We start from the raw sequence: 13574 nt of genomic DNA on the forward strand, positions 1-13574 counted from the left end.
ACTTCTTCCAGGGTCGTCTCTGAGATGCCGTAACTGGAGATGCCCAGGTCTGAGAGCCGGTCATCAATCTCATGGAAGAGCTCCACAAAAGCTCCCTCCTTGGCAGCTTCGTAGGGCAGCACGTAGGTCAGCTCGTGCCCGATGTCTTCTACCAGCCGGGCCTCAGCCACGTGCTTCCTGATGAGGTTGGAGATGGCAGAGACATCTGGAGGGACCAAGGCACAAGTATGGTTCAGCCAGCTCAGAGGCCCCATGTTAAGGGCCAGCCACTCCCCACTTTCTCCCTTTGACTGCTCAGAAGCCCGCAGTCGTACACTACACCTGTCTCAGATACTTAAGTCATTCCATGTGCTCATCTCTAGCCTGGGAGCTCCCGACTGAGTCTTACTCACCTCTGTCTCACCAAAGCCAGGCACCAGGTAGGTTCTCAGTGCATGGGGGGTGGGTGGGTGGGTGGCTAGCTGGCTGGATGACTTTGAGGTTGAAAGCCTGGAGTCTATTGCCTAAACTCTAGGATTCTTCAGTGGAACCTTAAAAAGCTTCTTCACCCTTCCCTAGCCTTTTAAAGGAGGTTCCTTCTATTTACCTCAGTAGAGGGTTAATCAGTTTATGGAAGGAGAAGTCTTCCCGGGAAGACCCAGTTGACAGGACTGGGCAGACATGCCAGGGTAAAGGCTTCTGTTCCACATGTGTTACTGGTGACACTGGCCCCCATACACATGTCCTGAGGAAAACCCAGCAGGCTGTTCCTCTCCTGGGCTCTCACCCTCCCTAGAGACTGAACCCTAACCCCTCCCCCATCGGGTTAGCCCTCAGCTCCTCATCCCTGGTCTCCAGGTTCCAGTCAGACCCACACCCCTAAGGGATCCCTGCCCCTAATCATCTCAGCTCTCTGGGACACGGCCCTGCCAGCTCGCAGACCAAGCCCCAGGCTCCCCAGCAAGCGTCAGGCCAACCCACCACCAAGCTGCACCCTCTCCCGCAGCCGCCCGGCCCCAGCCCAGCAGCAAACCTTGAGTCAGCGCCACCAGCCTCTGCACCTCTCCTCCTCTGCCTCCACTCTGCCCAGCTGGGGGAAGCTCAGGCACCACCTGAATAAGAAACCCCAGAGTCCTTACCGATGGTAAGCGTGTCACTTTCATGGTCGCTGCCCAGGCCAGCATCAGAACTGCTCTGAGAAACACTGTCCTCCTGATGGCAAAGAAGGAGGTGAGAATGGGTCAGGGACCGAGCAAGGTACAGCCACCACCACCTTTGCTGGGGCGGGGAGGAGGTTTTACGAGGCGCTGTTGTGAGAACTGGAGCCAAAAGCTTCTTTTGGGAAGCACACAACCAGGCAGCCTTGGCTTCTGAGGGCACCATCCAATCTGACACGTGTGTGCTATGTACACGGAAGCTAAGGTCTCCAAGGAACCATGGCCTGCCTGTGAGTGCTGTAACCAGGCACTCGCCGACTGTCTCAGGCACGAGGTTCACCTGCCTGGGTGTCTAGGTCAGTGCTTCTCAAGCTTTAATTTGTGTTTCATCACCAGGGGGCCCTGTTGAAATGCAGATTCTGATTTAGTTGAAGTCTGAGTTGGGCCCAAGTTTCTGCATTTCTAATGAGCTCCCAAGTGATGCCGATGCTGCTGGTCTCAGACTCTGAGTCACCAGGTGCTAGGGGACAGGGATCAAGTTTAGGACATAAACATTTCAGGAGCCAGTGCTTCAACACACAAATACATCTCAGGCATGTACCACAGCACAGGGGAAAATACACCTGGTTGTTGGGATCTGCTAGCTGACCCTGAACTAACTAAATCCCTACCAGCCCCACATCCCACATCTGGGACAATAATTACAATACCTTCTTCCCAGGATTGCTCTGTACTTCGAGCTGATAGATGTAAGAAAAAAAAAAAAAAGGTTTCCAAGTGGTGGCAATGCTACCAAGAATTAATTATTATCGTGATTTTCTTTTACGCCCAGAGACTGGGGTGAGTGTCTGGCATGAATCGGGACTCAATAAACACTTGCTGTTTTACAGTTACGGTCAATGAGGTTTAAAGGTAATGAGCAGGCACAGCAGGGCATTTCTGCAGCCAAGGCTCTTAACTCCCAGCAAGTCTCTCTCCAACCAAGTGAAGTCCTCCAAGGCCCTCCTCCATCACTTACTGTCCCCGTGGGAACAGTCATCTCCTGAGCTTTCCATGTATGAGGTACAGTGTGACTCAAAGAGGACACAGAGTAGAGAGAGGGTGGCCTCAAGGTGGCAGAGGTGGACAACCCACTCAGAGCCCATGCGTCCGGACTCCCAGGGCTGCAACTCACCTTCTTCAGACACGACACCGTGCTACTGCTATTCCTGCACGAACTGAGGGAGGACTCCACATCCTTCTTGACCAGGGTCAGGTAGTAGCCTGTCCCCAGCTGGTTCTTCAGGAACAGGGAGGAGCCCACGCAGCACAGCTTCCCATGGGAAATGATGGCGATCCTGTCCCCCAGGATGTCTGCCTCATCCATGTGGTGCGTGGAGAGGATGATGGTGCGGCCTGCCGGGCACAAACACAAGGACGGGGACAGCTGAGGCCCGTTGTTCTCACTGATGACAGTGGCCGCGAGCACAGAAATACGAGCAGGAATCAGCATGGGAGAAAGATCCCAAAGTGGTGCGCTCGTGACCCACGGGCCAGCAATGCTGAACACAGCTGCTGCATCCTCGCAGAGCAAAGAGCGGAAATGGTAACCTGGGCACTCAGTGCAGGCCCAGCAGTGTGGTCAGCGGTCTACACGCTGTCTCAGTTTTAATCCTCTGTGAGACAGGCACTCTTATTACAGACAAAGAGACCAAGACAGGGTAAATGACTTTTCCTGGGCCTCAGGGCCAGCTTGAGCTGACTCCAAAGCCCGGGCCCCGCATCCTGTACCATCTCATGTAACTTCTGCCTCTCTAAGCAGCCCGTGGCACTCCTACACCTCTCCCATCCAGCCCTGTATTCATCCACTCTGTCCACACAAAGATTTAGCGTACCACGTGAGGACAGAGATGCACGACAACACAGCCCCCGCTCTCGGCAATCTCCGTCTATAGCGGAACATAATTAGACTGCGCACGGGACAGTTCGATGCTGGAGGTGGCACTGGGCCCACAGGGGATGCCCTGTATCCTTGTTTCTCTTCTTGCAGGCCCCTAGGTAATGGAGTGTAAACTTACAGTGTCTTATAAACCAGGCCTCCCACTTGCCCACCAGGGCTGAGCTCAGACCCCAGTTCCACATTTTCCTTGAGAAGCAATTCTGTTGCTCTTGCAAGAACAGCCGGAGATACCACCAGGCTCCAAGCCTCTCCCTCCCACCGTTCCAATCTCCCTCCCCCTCCCAGCACAGGAGGCAGAGTCAATGCACATCAGTTACCTTGTCGATATTTCAGCAGCAGCTCCCATATTCCCCTGCGGGAGTAAGGGTCCACGCCAGCTGTGGGCTCATCCAGAATGACAACCTTGGATCCCCCGACAAAGGCCAAGGCCACAGACAACTTTCTCTGCATTCCACCTAGGAGAGAGAGGAGACAGGTTCCAGGACCCACCCCAGTGAGTGGCCACAGAAGTGGCAAAAGATGAATAGAGGTGCCCACCTGGGGACAAGCCAGGGCCACCTTTCTAACCGACCTTCCAACCCCCCGAGCAGGGGGCCCTGGGGCACTGCATGCATGCATGCGTGTCCGTGAGGCTGCAGGAGGAGGGGATGGGGAAGAGGAAGACATCACCTGACAGCTGACTGGTTTTGCTTTTCAGCTTGCTGGGTGGCAAACCCACATCCAGGGCCATCTGCTCCATCTCTGCTTTCACGTGCTTCTCTGAGAGCCCTTTCAGGCGGGCGTAGAACCAGATGTGCTCCTCCACGGTCAGCCTGGGGACAGAGGGCAGGTCAGCACTGGGCCCACAGGACACACCAGAACACAGTGCTTCCTGACCCAGAACAGAGCAAGCACCCCCAACACCTTTTTCTTTTCTTTTTTTTTTTTTTAAACTTTATCAACTTCTGAAAAATCATCTCCAAGGATTCCAGGTAGAACAGCAGTGAGCAGCCGCAGAAGCTGCTCATGAGGCAAAGCTGCAATGCAACAGGCCTGGCCCCCGAACATCCGGCAGCCACAGGTCCTCCAAGGGCCCTCCCCACGGACCCCAACCAAGGAGCTGGCTCAGCATTTACCTGGAGCAGCCCTCCAGAACCTCAAAGGACCTCGGCCCTGAGGTGGGAGCCCCTGTGGGGGACGGGAGCCCGAGCTGCTCATGGCAGGTAAGAGGAAACCAGGGCCTGGAAGGGGGATGTCCTTGCCCAAGGTCACGGAGCTCAGGTCTCTCTGCTCGCTGACAGGCAAGCAGAACAGAAGCAAAAGTTCTGAGCAGGGAACGTGGAGCCCTCATACCAAGGCCCTGCAGCACCGCCAGGCCTGGGCGTAAGAGCTGCAGTGGCCTCAGTGGGGTGTGGTGGGGGACAGGATGCCCTACTCCAGGATGACAGGAGCGGAGAGCACTATTTCCCAAGCCCCACCCACCCAGCTGGCCTGATGTGACATGCCCCACCCAACAATTCTCTTACTTTTCCCAAAGTGGAGGACAACCAGGTCTTAACACGTGAAGGGAGGCAAAGCCTGCCACTCTCAAAGAAGGCAAAATGCTTACGTCCCACTCTGCCCATGACTCACAACACACATGTCCAGACAGGGTCTGCTGGTACTCACATGTCGAACAGCACGTTATGCTGGGGACAGACGCCCAGGTTCTGCCGGATGGTGCTCATCTCAGAGCGAATGTCTTTCCCCAGGATGTAGGCAGTGCCCGAGGTGGGAGGGAACAACCCAGTTAGGATTGACCTGAGGACAGAAATGTTAGAGTACAGAAGTCAGCATCAACACCCCCTCCTCCACCCCGAGATGCTCCAGTCCAGGCGCCAGAGCCGGGCCGACAGCAGGGGCAGCAACCCTCCCACCCCCTTTCCTTCCTTCCCCAGCAGACCCCCACACAGCAAAGGAGCCTTTGCTTTAGTGAATAGCTAGGACTGGGCCTAGGTGTTGGAAATAATTTCAGCACAAGCATTTTTCTGAATGAGGATTCTAATTTGCAATGGAAAGTACACTTTAAAACATACATTTTGTATGTCTGAAATGTTCGTGTAAAGTGGACAAACCAGAACAAATTATTCGAAGATAAAAATAACTTCTGCGCTAGGCGATAGGATTTCGTACACCTCTTTCAGATTTTTCTGCAATGTCATAATATGTTGATTTTGCATTTTAAGAATATACAACAGAAAAACAGGAAAAGAAGGTCAAATCCCCTAAAAAAAAAAACCCAATGGTTAATGAACTTCACTGAAAGTCACTGAGGCTAACTCTGGTGCTTTGATGGCCTGAGCTCCCTTCTGAAATGAATCCTTATAATGTCCCTGTAGGTCCCACAGAGGGCAATCATACTGCCAGCTGCCCAGCTGTTTCTCACATTTGCTTGGAGGTAGAGTTTCCGGAAACTAGTACCTCCCTCCAATGTATCTAATCTTTCTTTCCACATTTCTTGCCTCACAGTTTTGACCAAACCAGCTACAAAGAATGCACTTTTCCAGAGTGGTCACAGCCTCAGGTTCCAAAATCTCTGCAGAATTCTGAGAACTGACCGGGAAAGGTCATCCAAAGGCCCCCAGCCATTTTAATCTGAGGATGTCGTATCTAACAAGACCGAGCGTTTGGAAAGTACTTCTGTGAGTACTTGACACTCATCAGCTCCTCACATGCTCTGCCCTTGCCCAGGGAACCAACACAACATCCTTAGGTATGAATTTCTAACTGTACTACAGAACCTTCCTGGGGCCAATTCTGAGAGAGCTACCCCCTGTTCTTACATGGTGGTGGTCTTCCCCGCTCCATTGTGGCCCAGGAAGGAGGTAATCTGGCCCTCATAGAAATTCAGGGCCAGGCCATCAACAGCCACCTTCATGCCGTCTCGGTAAACCTTCATCAGGTTCTGAATGGACACGCCCAGCTTCAGATGGGTGGGTTCCTCCTCCATGCAGACTGAGAAGACAGGAGATGGAAATAAGCCCACAGGAGACACCAATGAGAGGAGTGTAAAGACGCCACGAGCTGTGCTTGTACTTTCACAACTGTCCTCTCTCTGTGGCTCCTTCTGGTTTGTCAGGCAGGCAGGCAACAAACATTTATTTAGGACCTCTTTAGGCACTAGGGTTGGTGATGAAAATACACTGAGAAAGAAGCACTCCCAATCTACTGGCAGAAAAAGACTTAACAAGGAATCAAAATACAGGATCCTAAAAGCTCCTTAGAAAACACATCTAAAAATACCAGGGAACTGTGGTACAGCCAAGGAATACTGCTCAGCAATGAAAAGGAAGGAACTGTTAGTACACATCACAGCTTGGATGGATCAAGGGAATTATGCTGAGTGGGGGAAAAAAAAAGCCAATCTCAAAGATCGTATGGTTCCATTTATATAACATCCGGGAAATAATGATATACTAAAAGTTTGGAAGTAACACTATAGTAGAAATAGAGAATAGAGCGGTGGTTGAGAGGTGTCAAGGGTTGGGGAGGAAGGGAGGTGGCTGTGGCTGTTGAGAGGTAGCATGAGGGAGTGCGTGGTTAGGGGACAGTTCTGCATCTTGATCAGGCCAGTGATTACATGAATCTACACGTTAAAATTGTGCATTAAAGTTGCACAGAACTAATAAACATACACAGACACAAATGCAAAACTGGTAAAATAGGAAAACAGTCTGTGAATTGCACCAAAGTCAATTTCCTGTATTATAGTTATGCAAGATTCACCACAGGGGAAAACTGGGTGAAAGGTACAAGGGAACCCCCAAACCCCATACAAGTTTTTGCAACTTTCTATTTTAAAATAAGGGTTTTTTTTTTTTTCCTTTAATGCCATGGAATCTCAGAGAAGGGAGGGATTGACTATGTGAAAATCTAGGAGGGCTACCCAGCAGAAAGGGCACTGAACTGGATCTTGAAGATTGAGTAGGAATTTAGAAGGCAGGCAAGTTGGAGAAAAGGTTCTCCTGTGAGAGGAAACAGTGCATACGAGGCTTGGGGTGTGGAATAACATGCCATGATCCAGCAGCGGTGAGCAGCTCCAGGTGACTGACAGAGAAGAGAGGTGCAGAGAGGAGGCTGGGGAAGAAGAGGAGGAACGGCAGGAGGAGCCGCTAAAACAGCGGGCAAGGGCCAGGTGTAAGGACTCTCGTGAGCCACGCCCAGGAACATCACACTTTTCCACTGACAACTTGGGGAAGGGCACAGAAGACAGCAGCAGAAGAGGGACTCGTTAACTACTCAGGAAGCCATACTGAACACAAAGAGGTCCCCTCCAAGAACTTGAGCAAAAAAGCCCAGCAGGCAGAGCCTTTGCTGACCTGTGAGCATCCCTACCCACAGGCAGGAGCCAGGAGAGAGTGAGTGCTCTGGGTAACAAAGGGTGAGAACAAGAAGCACAGAGTGAGCTTGGTGGCAGCCAGTTGGTGCAGCCTGCACAGGGTCATCCATCTGTCCTCAGGACGAGGCAGGCAGCGAGATCACGGTTCCATCGCCATGGCGTCTTTCCCCTCCCTGCCAGCTGTCAGGGTAGTATGAAAAGTACGTGTGTACGTGTGCAGGGAGTCTAGGGAGCTGAAGGTGAAGAGATCAAGGGCCACTTTTCCAAAGCCAAGAAAACAAAGGGAAGGAACCCCGACAGTGACTCCCCAGTAAGCAACAGCACTGGAGACAAATGGCATGGGGGAATATCACAAGGGGGACTTGATGTGATTTCTCTGCCCCTAGGGTGGTTTTAGAGTCTTTTAAGAAGCGAGAGCCATTGGCTGCCCCCGAGAGCCAGGGGGGCAGCCGCACTGCGGTGAAGGGGAGAGCAAGTCAGCAGCACCTACTTTCTGATGCTCCCTTCTGGCTGGAACCAGGGTGACTCTTTTCATCACTTTCCTCGCCAAACCAGTAGGACTTGGTACAAGGGAAATACCAGGGCCTGGGGATTCCGTACTGGCCTGAAAGCAAAGCACAGGTGTGAGCCAAGCTTGGCAACATCCCAGCATTCCCAAGGTACCCCAGCCAGACACAGCTTCCTCAGTGTCTCTCCCTGACACAGACTTTGGAGACAAGACGATGGGGATGGAGGTGGGGGAAGGGGGGCTAATACTTGCTGAGACCTACTACATACAACCAACATCCTGCCGGTCTCTGAATCTTTCCAACAACCCCATGAGGCAGGGATCATCCCCACTTTACAGAGGAGGCACCTGAGGGACAAGCAGTCTGCTCAAGATCACTCAGCCAGTAAAGTGAGGGACACAGAACTGAATCCAGATCAGTACTATAAAAAATCACACATTCAATGCAGGAAGTTCAAGTAGGAGTAGGTGATAAACATTTCACGGACACTCAGAGGAAAGTCAGAAGGTGAGCCAGAAAGGGTTAATCCTCACTCTCAGAACTGCATCTTCTATGAAAATGTATCCAAGGCAGGTCTTGGTCAAGGTGCTTTGTTAAGGGAAGGATCAAAATGAATTTTTGTGAATACTAATTTGATTAAATCGCTGACAAGGGCTTAGAGCCAACATATCTTATTATTCACAAGCTGTACTCAGGAAACAGAACCTCCACCAGTGACAATTTGGGGGATATGGAATTTAAGAACTGGGTCACCACGGGGAGCAATCTCCTGGGCTGGCTGACCCAGTGTAACCCATCTGGGTTCATCTCCAAGCACTGACACTTACCAGCTCTGTGGCCACAGGCAAGTTACTTAACTTCTTGGAGTTACAGTTCTCTCATTTGCAAAAGTGGGTTAGAATGGTACCTCCCTCAGAGTGGTCTCGCGGATGAAATGAACCAAAGTATAAAAAGCACTTTGCACAGTGCTGGGGACACAGTGCTCAAGAAACAAGAACCAGATCAGTAGTAAGAGTTGTACTTCTGGCATCAGCTGCTTCTCCTTGGACTGTCTGCTTGCCGTGGCTCTAAAGCCCTAATCACTTCCCAGGATGACCCATGCCCTGAAGAATTCCAGCACAAAGGGAGGAAAGCTCTGCAGCTAGAAATCCCATGTCCCCAGCAGGTGACGAAAGCAGCATGGAAGCTCAATGAACCTGGAAACACAGCCTCGATGTACCACGTCATCACCCCATAGAGGAAGGCGTCGAACAGCATCATGGAGACTGAGGTGGTGAGGTTGAAGCCATCTTCCTCCACGGGGCTCTCAAAGAGGTTGTCCCACTGCACCCCAATGCCCTGCTCCTCAAAAAGGGCGAAGTACTCACAGCCGAACCCAAAGGCCACGGGAGACAGCAGGCTCTGTGAGAAAGAGGCAAAAGTCACTCATCCATCTCCTTGTCGCTCATTTTCCTGTCACTGCTAATGTAAATGCCACCTGGAGAAATATGAATTTGCAAAGTGGATCAATTACAAGATACGGAAATATTCATCTACAGAGTCCCTTTAGGGGAGTGGGCTCTCTGGCAGCATATAAAATGATTCTATTTATACCTGCTCATTATGCAGACACATTTCAGAAATGCATATATGATGGAATGTAAAACTTTGAGAATTTTATGCTTCCAAAGGTGCCTCAAGGGCTCAGCGAGCCTGGATGTTATACACATACACACATTCATCAAGGTTCCCTCAAACTCCCTGCTCGGCCAGTGATGGCTCAGTGTCACGGGTACCTGCCTGGGGCTGCTCATGTCTAAGAGGTCCAGACAGACAGACAGAAGCACCTGGAGCATCCTGTGAAAAACTCAGAGGAAAACTCACTCTTTCAAGGGCTGGCATACCCTTGAAGGCTTCACCTCCTCCATACAAGGGTCGGGGAGTACTGAAGTCAGGAATGTGTGGGGAGATGGTTCACCTGCTCCTCAGGCTTTAAGTTCAGAATGTATTACTCAAGCAAAACCACATACTAGACACAAGAGTCCAGAAGGAGCCATCTCTGACCTTAAGAGCTTTCACTCAGAGGACTAAAGATAAATAATTTAATAAGAGACCATCTCTGCCTTCAAGGAATAGACCCTAGAACTGAAGCTCAAGTCCATTGGATCTTCTGTTCTTAGCTTGGAGGTGAAATATGAATTTGCAAAATCAATCAATCACAAGATATGAAGATATTCATCTACAGAGTCCCTTTAGGGGACTACAGCTGGGTCTGCAGCCGCTGCAGGAGGGCCAGAGTTACTTACTGCGAAGATCTTGAGTGTGAAGCCCACGTAGTCTTGCCACGCCACACACAGGACATAGGGCAGGTACAGCGTGAAGTAAATGATGCCCCCGCAGGCCGCGGCCAGGTTGGCTCTGGAGAAGAGCGTGCTGATCAAAAAGCACTGCAGGATGGTCACCACAGCGAACACGGACAGGAAGACAAACACCACGCTGGGGTCACTGTAGGGCAGCAGGTTTCCTAACTGGGAAGGAAGAGACCCAGTGAGAGACTCAACAAGCAGTGATCTGTGGGAAGCAGCGGGGGCTTATTCCTACTCATCCCAGAGACAACACAGAGGAAGAAGGCTGCTCACTTTTCTCAAGAGTGAACGGAAGCCTAGAGAAGGGAAATGATGAGCCAGAGACCACACAGCAATGTAACGGTAGAGCCAGAAACAGGACCCAGTCCAGGGCTGACATTCACCAAGATTCATCTCAACAGACAGTTGTGTCCTCTGTTTCTCCAAGAAATAATACCACCTGGTTTCTCCTTGTATAAGGACTCTGACTCTTGACACCAGGAAAGAACTGGGGGAGACAGCAGCCCACGTGACTTTTCCCTCCAAAAGCCAAGGAGAATGGCCAGCCCATCTTAACACCCTCCTTGATAACCTGCCGTGGATTCTGGATCCCCACCATCATCCAAATTCTGTGGACCTTTCAAGCTTCTCTCTAGTAGTTGATTCTTTTTCAGCAGGACCTGCCAGCACATGGCTGTCCCAAAGCAACTCTCACCCACCGGCCACAGGACCACCACCCCCTCCACAGAGCTTGGCTCTTACGGTCAGATATCAGGGCATGAGAAGGGGGTGATTTTAGCAAGAACTGCTCTGCCATACAATCAGGTGACCTCAGTGAGGTCCTTAACCTTCCTTGGCTTCATTTCCTTGTATGTTAAGTGGGTTATTTAGTGAGGATATCATAAAAGAGAACATGTATGTGCTAAAAACAGCACTTGGCAATCAGTAAGTGTTCATTTGTAATGAACAGTAGTATTAAATTAAATGTTAGTGCCTTTTGTTTTGTAACCAACCCCCCTTTTAAAAACATTTATTTTAGGGCAATGCATCCTTAAGTGAAATGATTGAGAAAAGAAGACTGGCATATAAACCTATTAATGTAAGGAGTGGACACAGAGCTGCACTGTACGAAGTCCCCTTGAAGGAAAAACTTGTTGCCTGGCTGTCAGCAGACAGCCTCAGGTGTCAACTCTAGGTTTGTCAAAGCTGCTGGGAGCACCTGGCCCTGAGACACACTCTTCCAATGACTGACAGGCATGGGAAATGGGGTTTCAGGGAGGGAGGCCTTAAGGTAACCTAAATGGCTAGACATTTCAGCTCCATGTCGGGACAACTCCGGCAACAGTGCCCGTGAGCGCGGCCATGCATCAAAGGTCGACTCCTCCCTTGGCTCAATTCTGCGTCTTCCCCATCCCTCCTGCAGACATAGGTCCCTAATAAATATCCATACGCCAAACTCTGTCTCAGCCTCTGCTTCCAGAAAACCTTAACGTGTAACAGTATCTACCTTTCTGATTGTTGCTTTTAGAAATTCTAGCAGAATCATCACCCATAACATCTAGGAAAATGAATGGCACTCAGATGCTGCCGTGAACCACTGCCAAGCAGACAGCCTGGTGTAGCTAAGTGTCTGCTCACCTGGGAAACAAGACCCCTGGGTTCTGGTCCTGCATAGCTGCTAACCAGCTGGGTTGGCCCTTCTCTGGGCCTCACTCTCCCCAACTAGAAAGTGAGGGAACTGAAGGAAATGGCACATACGACCCCTTCCCTCCCAGGGAATCCATGCTTTCCTTCTCCTCATGTAGCCCGTGTGTGGCTGATCAGGAGTTCCTCGGCAGGGAGGAGCCAGGGAGGCAGCTTACTTTCAGGATGACCACCAGCAGGCCGGCGCTCACGAGCAGAGGGACGAGGCTACTGATGAACCAGCTGAACCAGAGGATGCTGTTATCCAGGCCCATGATGCGCATGGTCTCCTTCAGCCGTGCCTCCTTCTCGTACACGATGCCCTTGATGATCACAGCCACAGAGTAGATCCAGGCCAGCGTCATGAAGAGGGGCATTGACCGGCTCATGACCCGCAGGAAGCTGGAAGGCCAGGAGCAGGATAAAGGTCAATGTGAGCCCGGCTCCCGCGTGCACGAGAAAGCACCAGGACTGAGCCCGAGATGGGCAGACCCGTGCAGTCGGACGGGCACACCTGGTAAGCAGGGCGATGCAGGGGCAGAAATCACACTAACAAAGCACTGCCAAATGAAATGTCTTTGGGGGGCCTGCCTTAGTCACCAGGTGGCTGTGAGATGGCACTAAGCTAAATGTGGGTGATTTTAAAGCACTAAAACCAAACCAAAACAAAACAAAAAGCCCAGTTCATTATCTCATGAAAGCTCTACATCTTCAAGGTCATCTCACTATCAGCCTGCCTTGCATAACTGTTATGACAGATGGCGCAGAAACACACTTCAGGCGGCTCTTGTCAGTAATATTTCAGATTCCAAACTAAAATGGGAAATGCAGTTGTGTAAAAGAGACACAGGATCTGGACTCTGCAACTCAAGGTTCAAGCCCCAGCTTGACCACTGTGCACTTCCAGAGTAAGTGACAACAGGCAAAGGCTCTGACCACTTCTAACCTTCCATCACGTCTCCATCTTAACGCATCCTTTCCAAAGTAAGTCCCCACTTAGGGGGTCTTTGGAAAAGTCTTTCTTTGGAAAATATTGGCTAATCTTTCTGAAGGTGAAAAACAAGATAAATCCAGGTGACCTGGAAAAGCTAGAGTGAGCCCTGTGAGGAAGTATGTTGTTCAATGCGAAGTGGGGAGAAATACAAAGGGAGGAACCCCACTCCTTCTGCACTGGGATCTCTAAACACACACACACACACACACCCAGAGAATAAGAGAGTTTCAGGAACTTGTGAGAGATGTTATACATTTCAGACGCCGGCAATAACTGCACCTCGGTCCGTTCTCTCTCACAAGAAGTCATTAGCTCCACAGGCACAGTCCCCACAACGAGAACTCGGCAGCAGTGACTAAGCACTAAAAGATTATCTAAAACGTCTAAGATAAAAAGGCCTTGATCAGTTGTATTTGTATTGTTTGAAAACGCAGTTTCCCATGTACAGAAAGGAAGCAGACAAACGGACGTGAAGTCAGCTTTCGTAGGTCTAGAACACCATGTCTCTGAGTGTTGGGGACATGTGGATGTGTGCGTGCGTTTGGCATGTGCTCATCACCACACACTTTAAACCTGCAGAGTGAGCCGATTTTGACCAAAGGGATAGAGTGTAAAAAATAAAAGTTCTGGTA

At 50.7% G+C, this 13574-nt stretch overlaps 1 protein-coding gene across 2 annotated transcripts in view; it reads right to left on the reverse strand.

The window, feature by feature from the left end:
• The window catches only part of ABCA1 (ATP binding cassette subfamily A member 1), a 126746-nt gene that overhangs the window by 33333 nt on the left and 79839 nt on the right, over window positions 1–13574 (reverse strand). For both annotated transcript variants that reach the window (XM_031450123.2, XM_010978696.3), the window contains exons 15-25: window positions 12128–12350; window positions 10227–10448; window positions 9138–9342; window positions 7923–8036; window positions 5877–6048; window positions 4723–4854; window positions 3745–3887; window positions 3393–3530; window positions 2311–2531; window positions 1119–1191; window positions 3–205 (exon numbers count right to left, since the gene is read on the reverse strand). In XM_031450123.2, coding sequence (XP_031305983.1) covers window positions 3–205; window positions 1119–1191; window positions 2311–2531; window positions 3393–3530; window positions 3745–3887; window positions 4723–4854; window positions 5877–6048; window positions 7923–8036; window positions 9138–9342; window positions 10227–10448; window positions 12128–12350 — 1846 coding nt within the window. The remainder of the gene's footprint in view (window positions 1–2; window positions 206–1118; window positions 1192–2310; window positions 2532–3392; window positions 3531–3744; window positions 3888–4722; window positions 4855–5876; window positions 6049–7922; window positions 8037–9137; window positions 9343–10226; window positions 10449–12127; window positions 12351–13574) is intronic.

This window comes from Camelus dromedarius, chromosome 10 (assembly GCF_036321535.1).
Source record: "Camelus dromedarius isolate mCamDro1 chromosome 10, mCamDro1.pat, whole genome shotgun sequence".
In the NCBI taxonomy this organism is placed as follows: Eukaryota; Metazoa; Chordata; class Mammalia; order Artiodactyla; family Camelidae; genus Camelus; species Camelus dromedarius.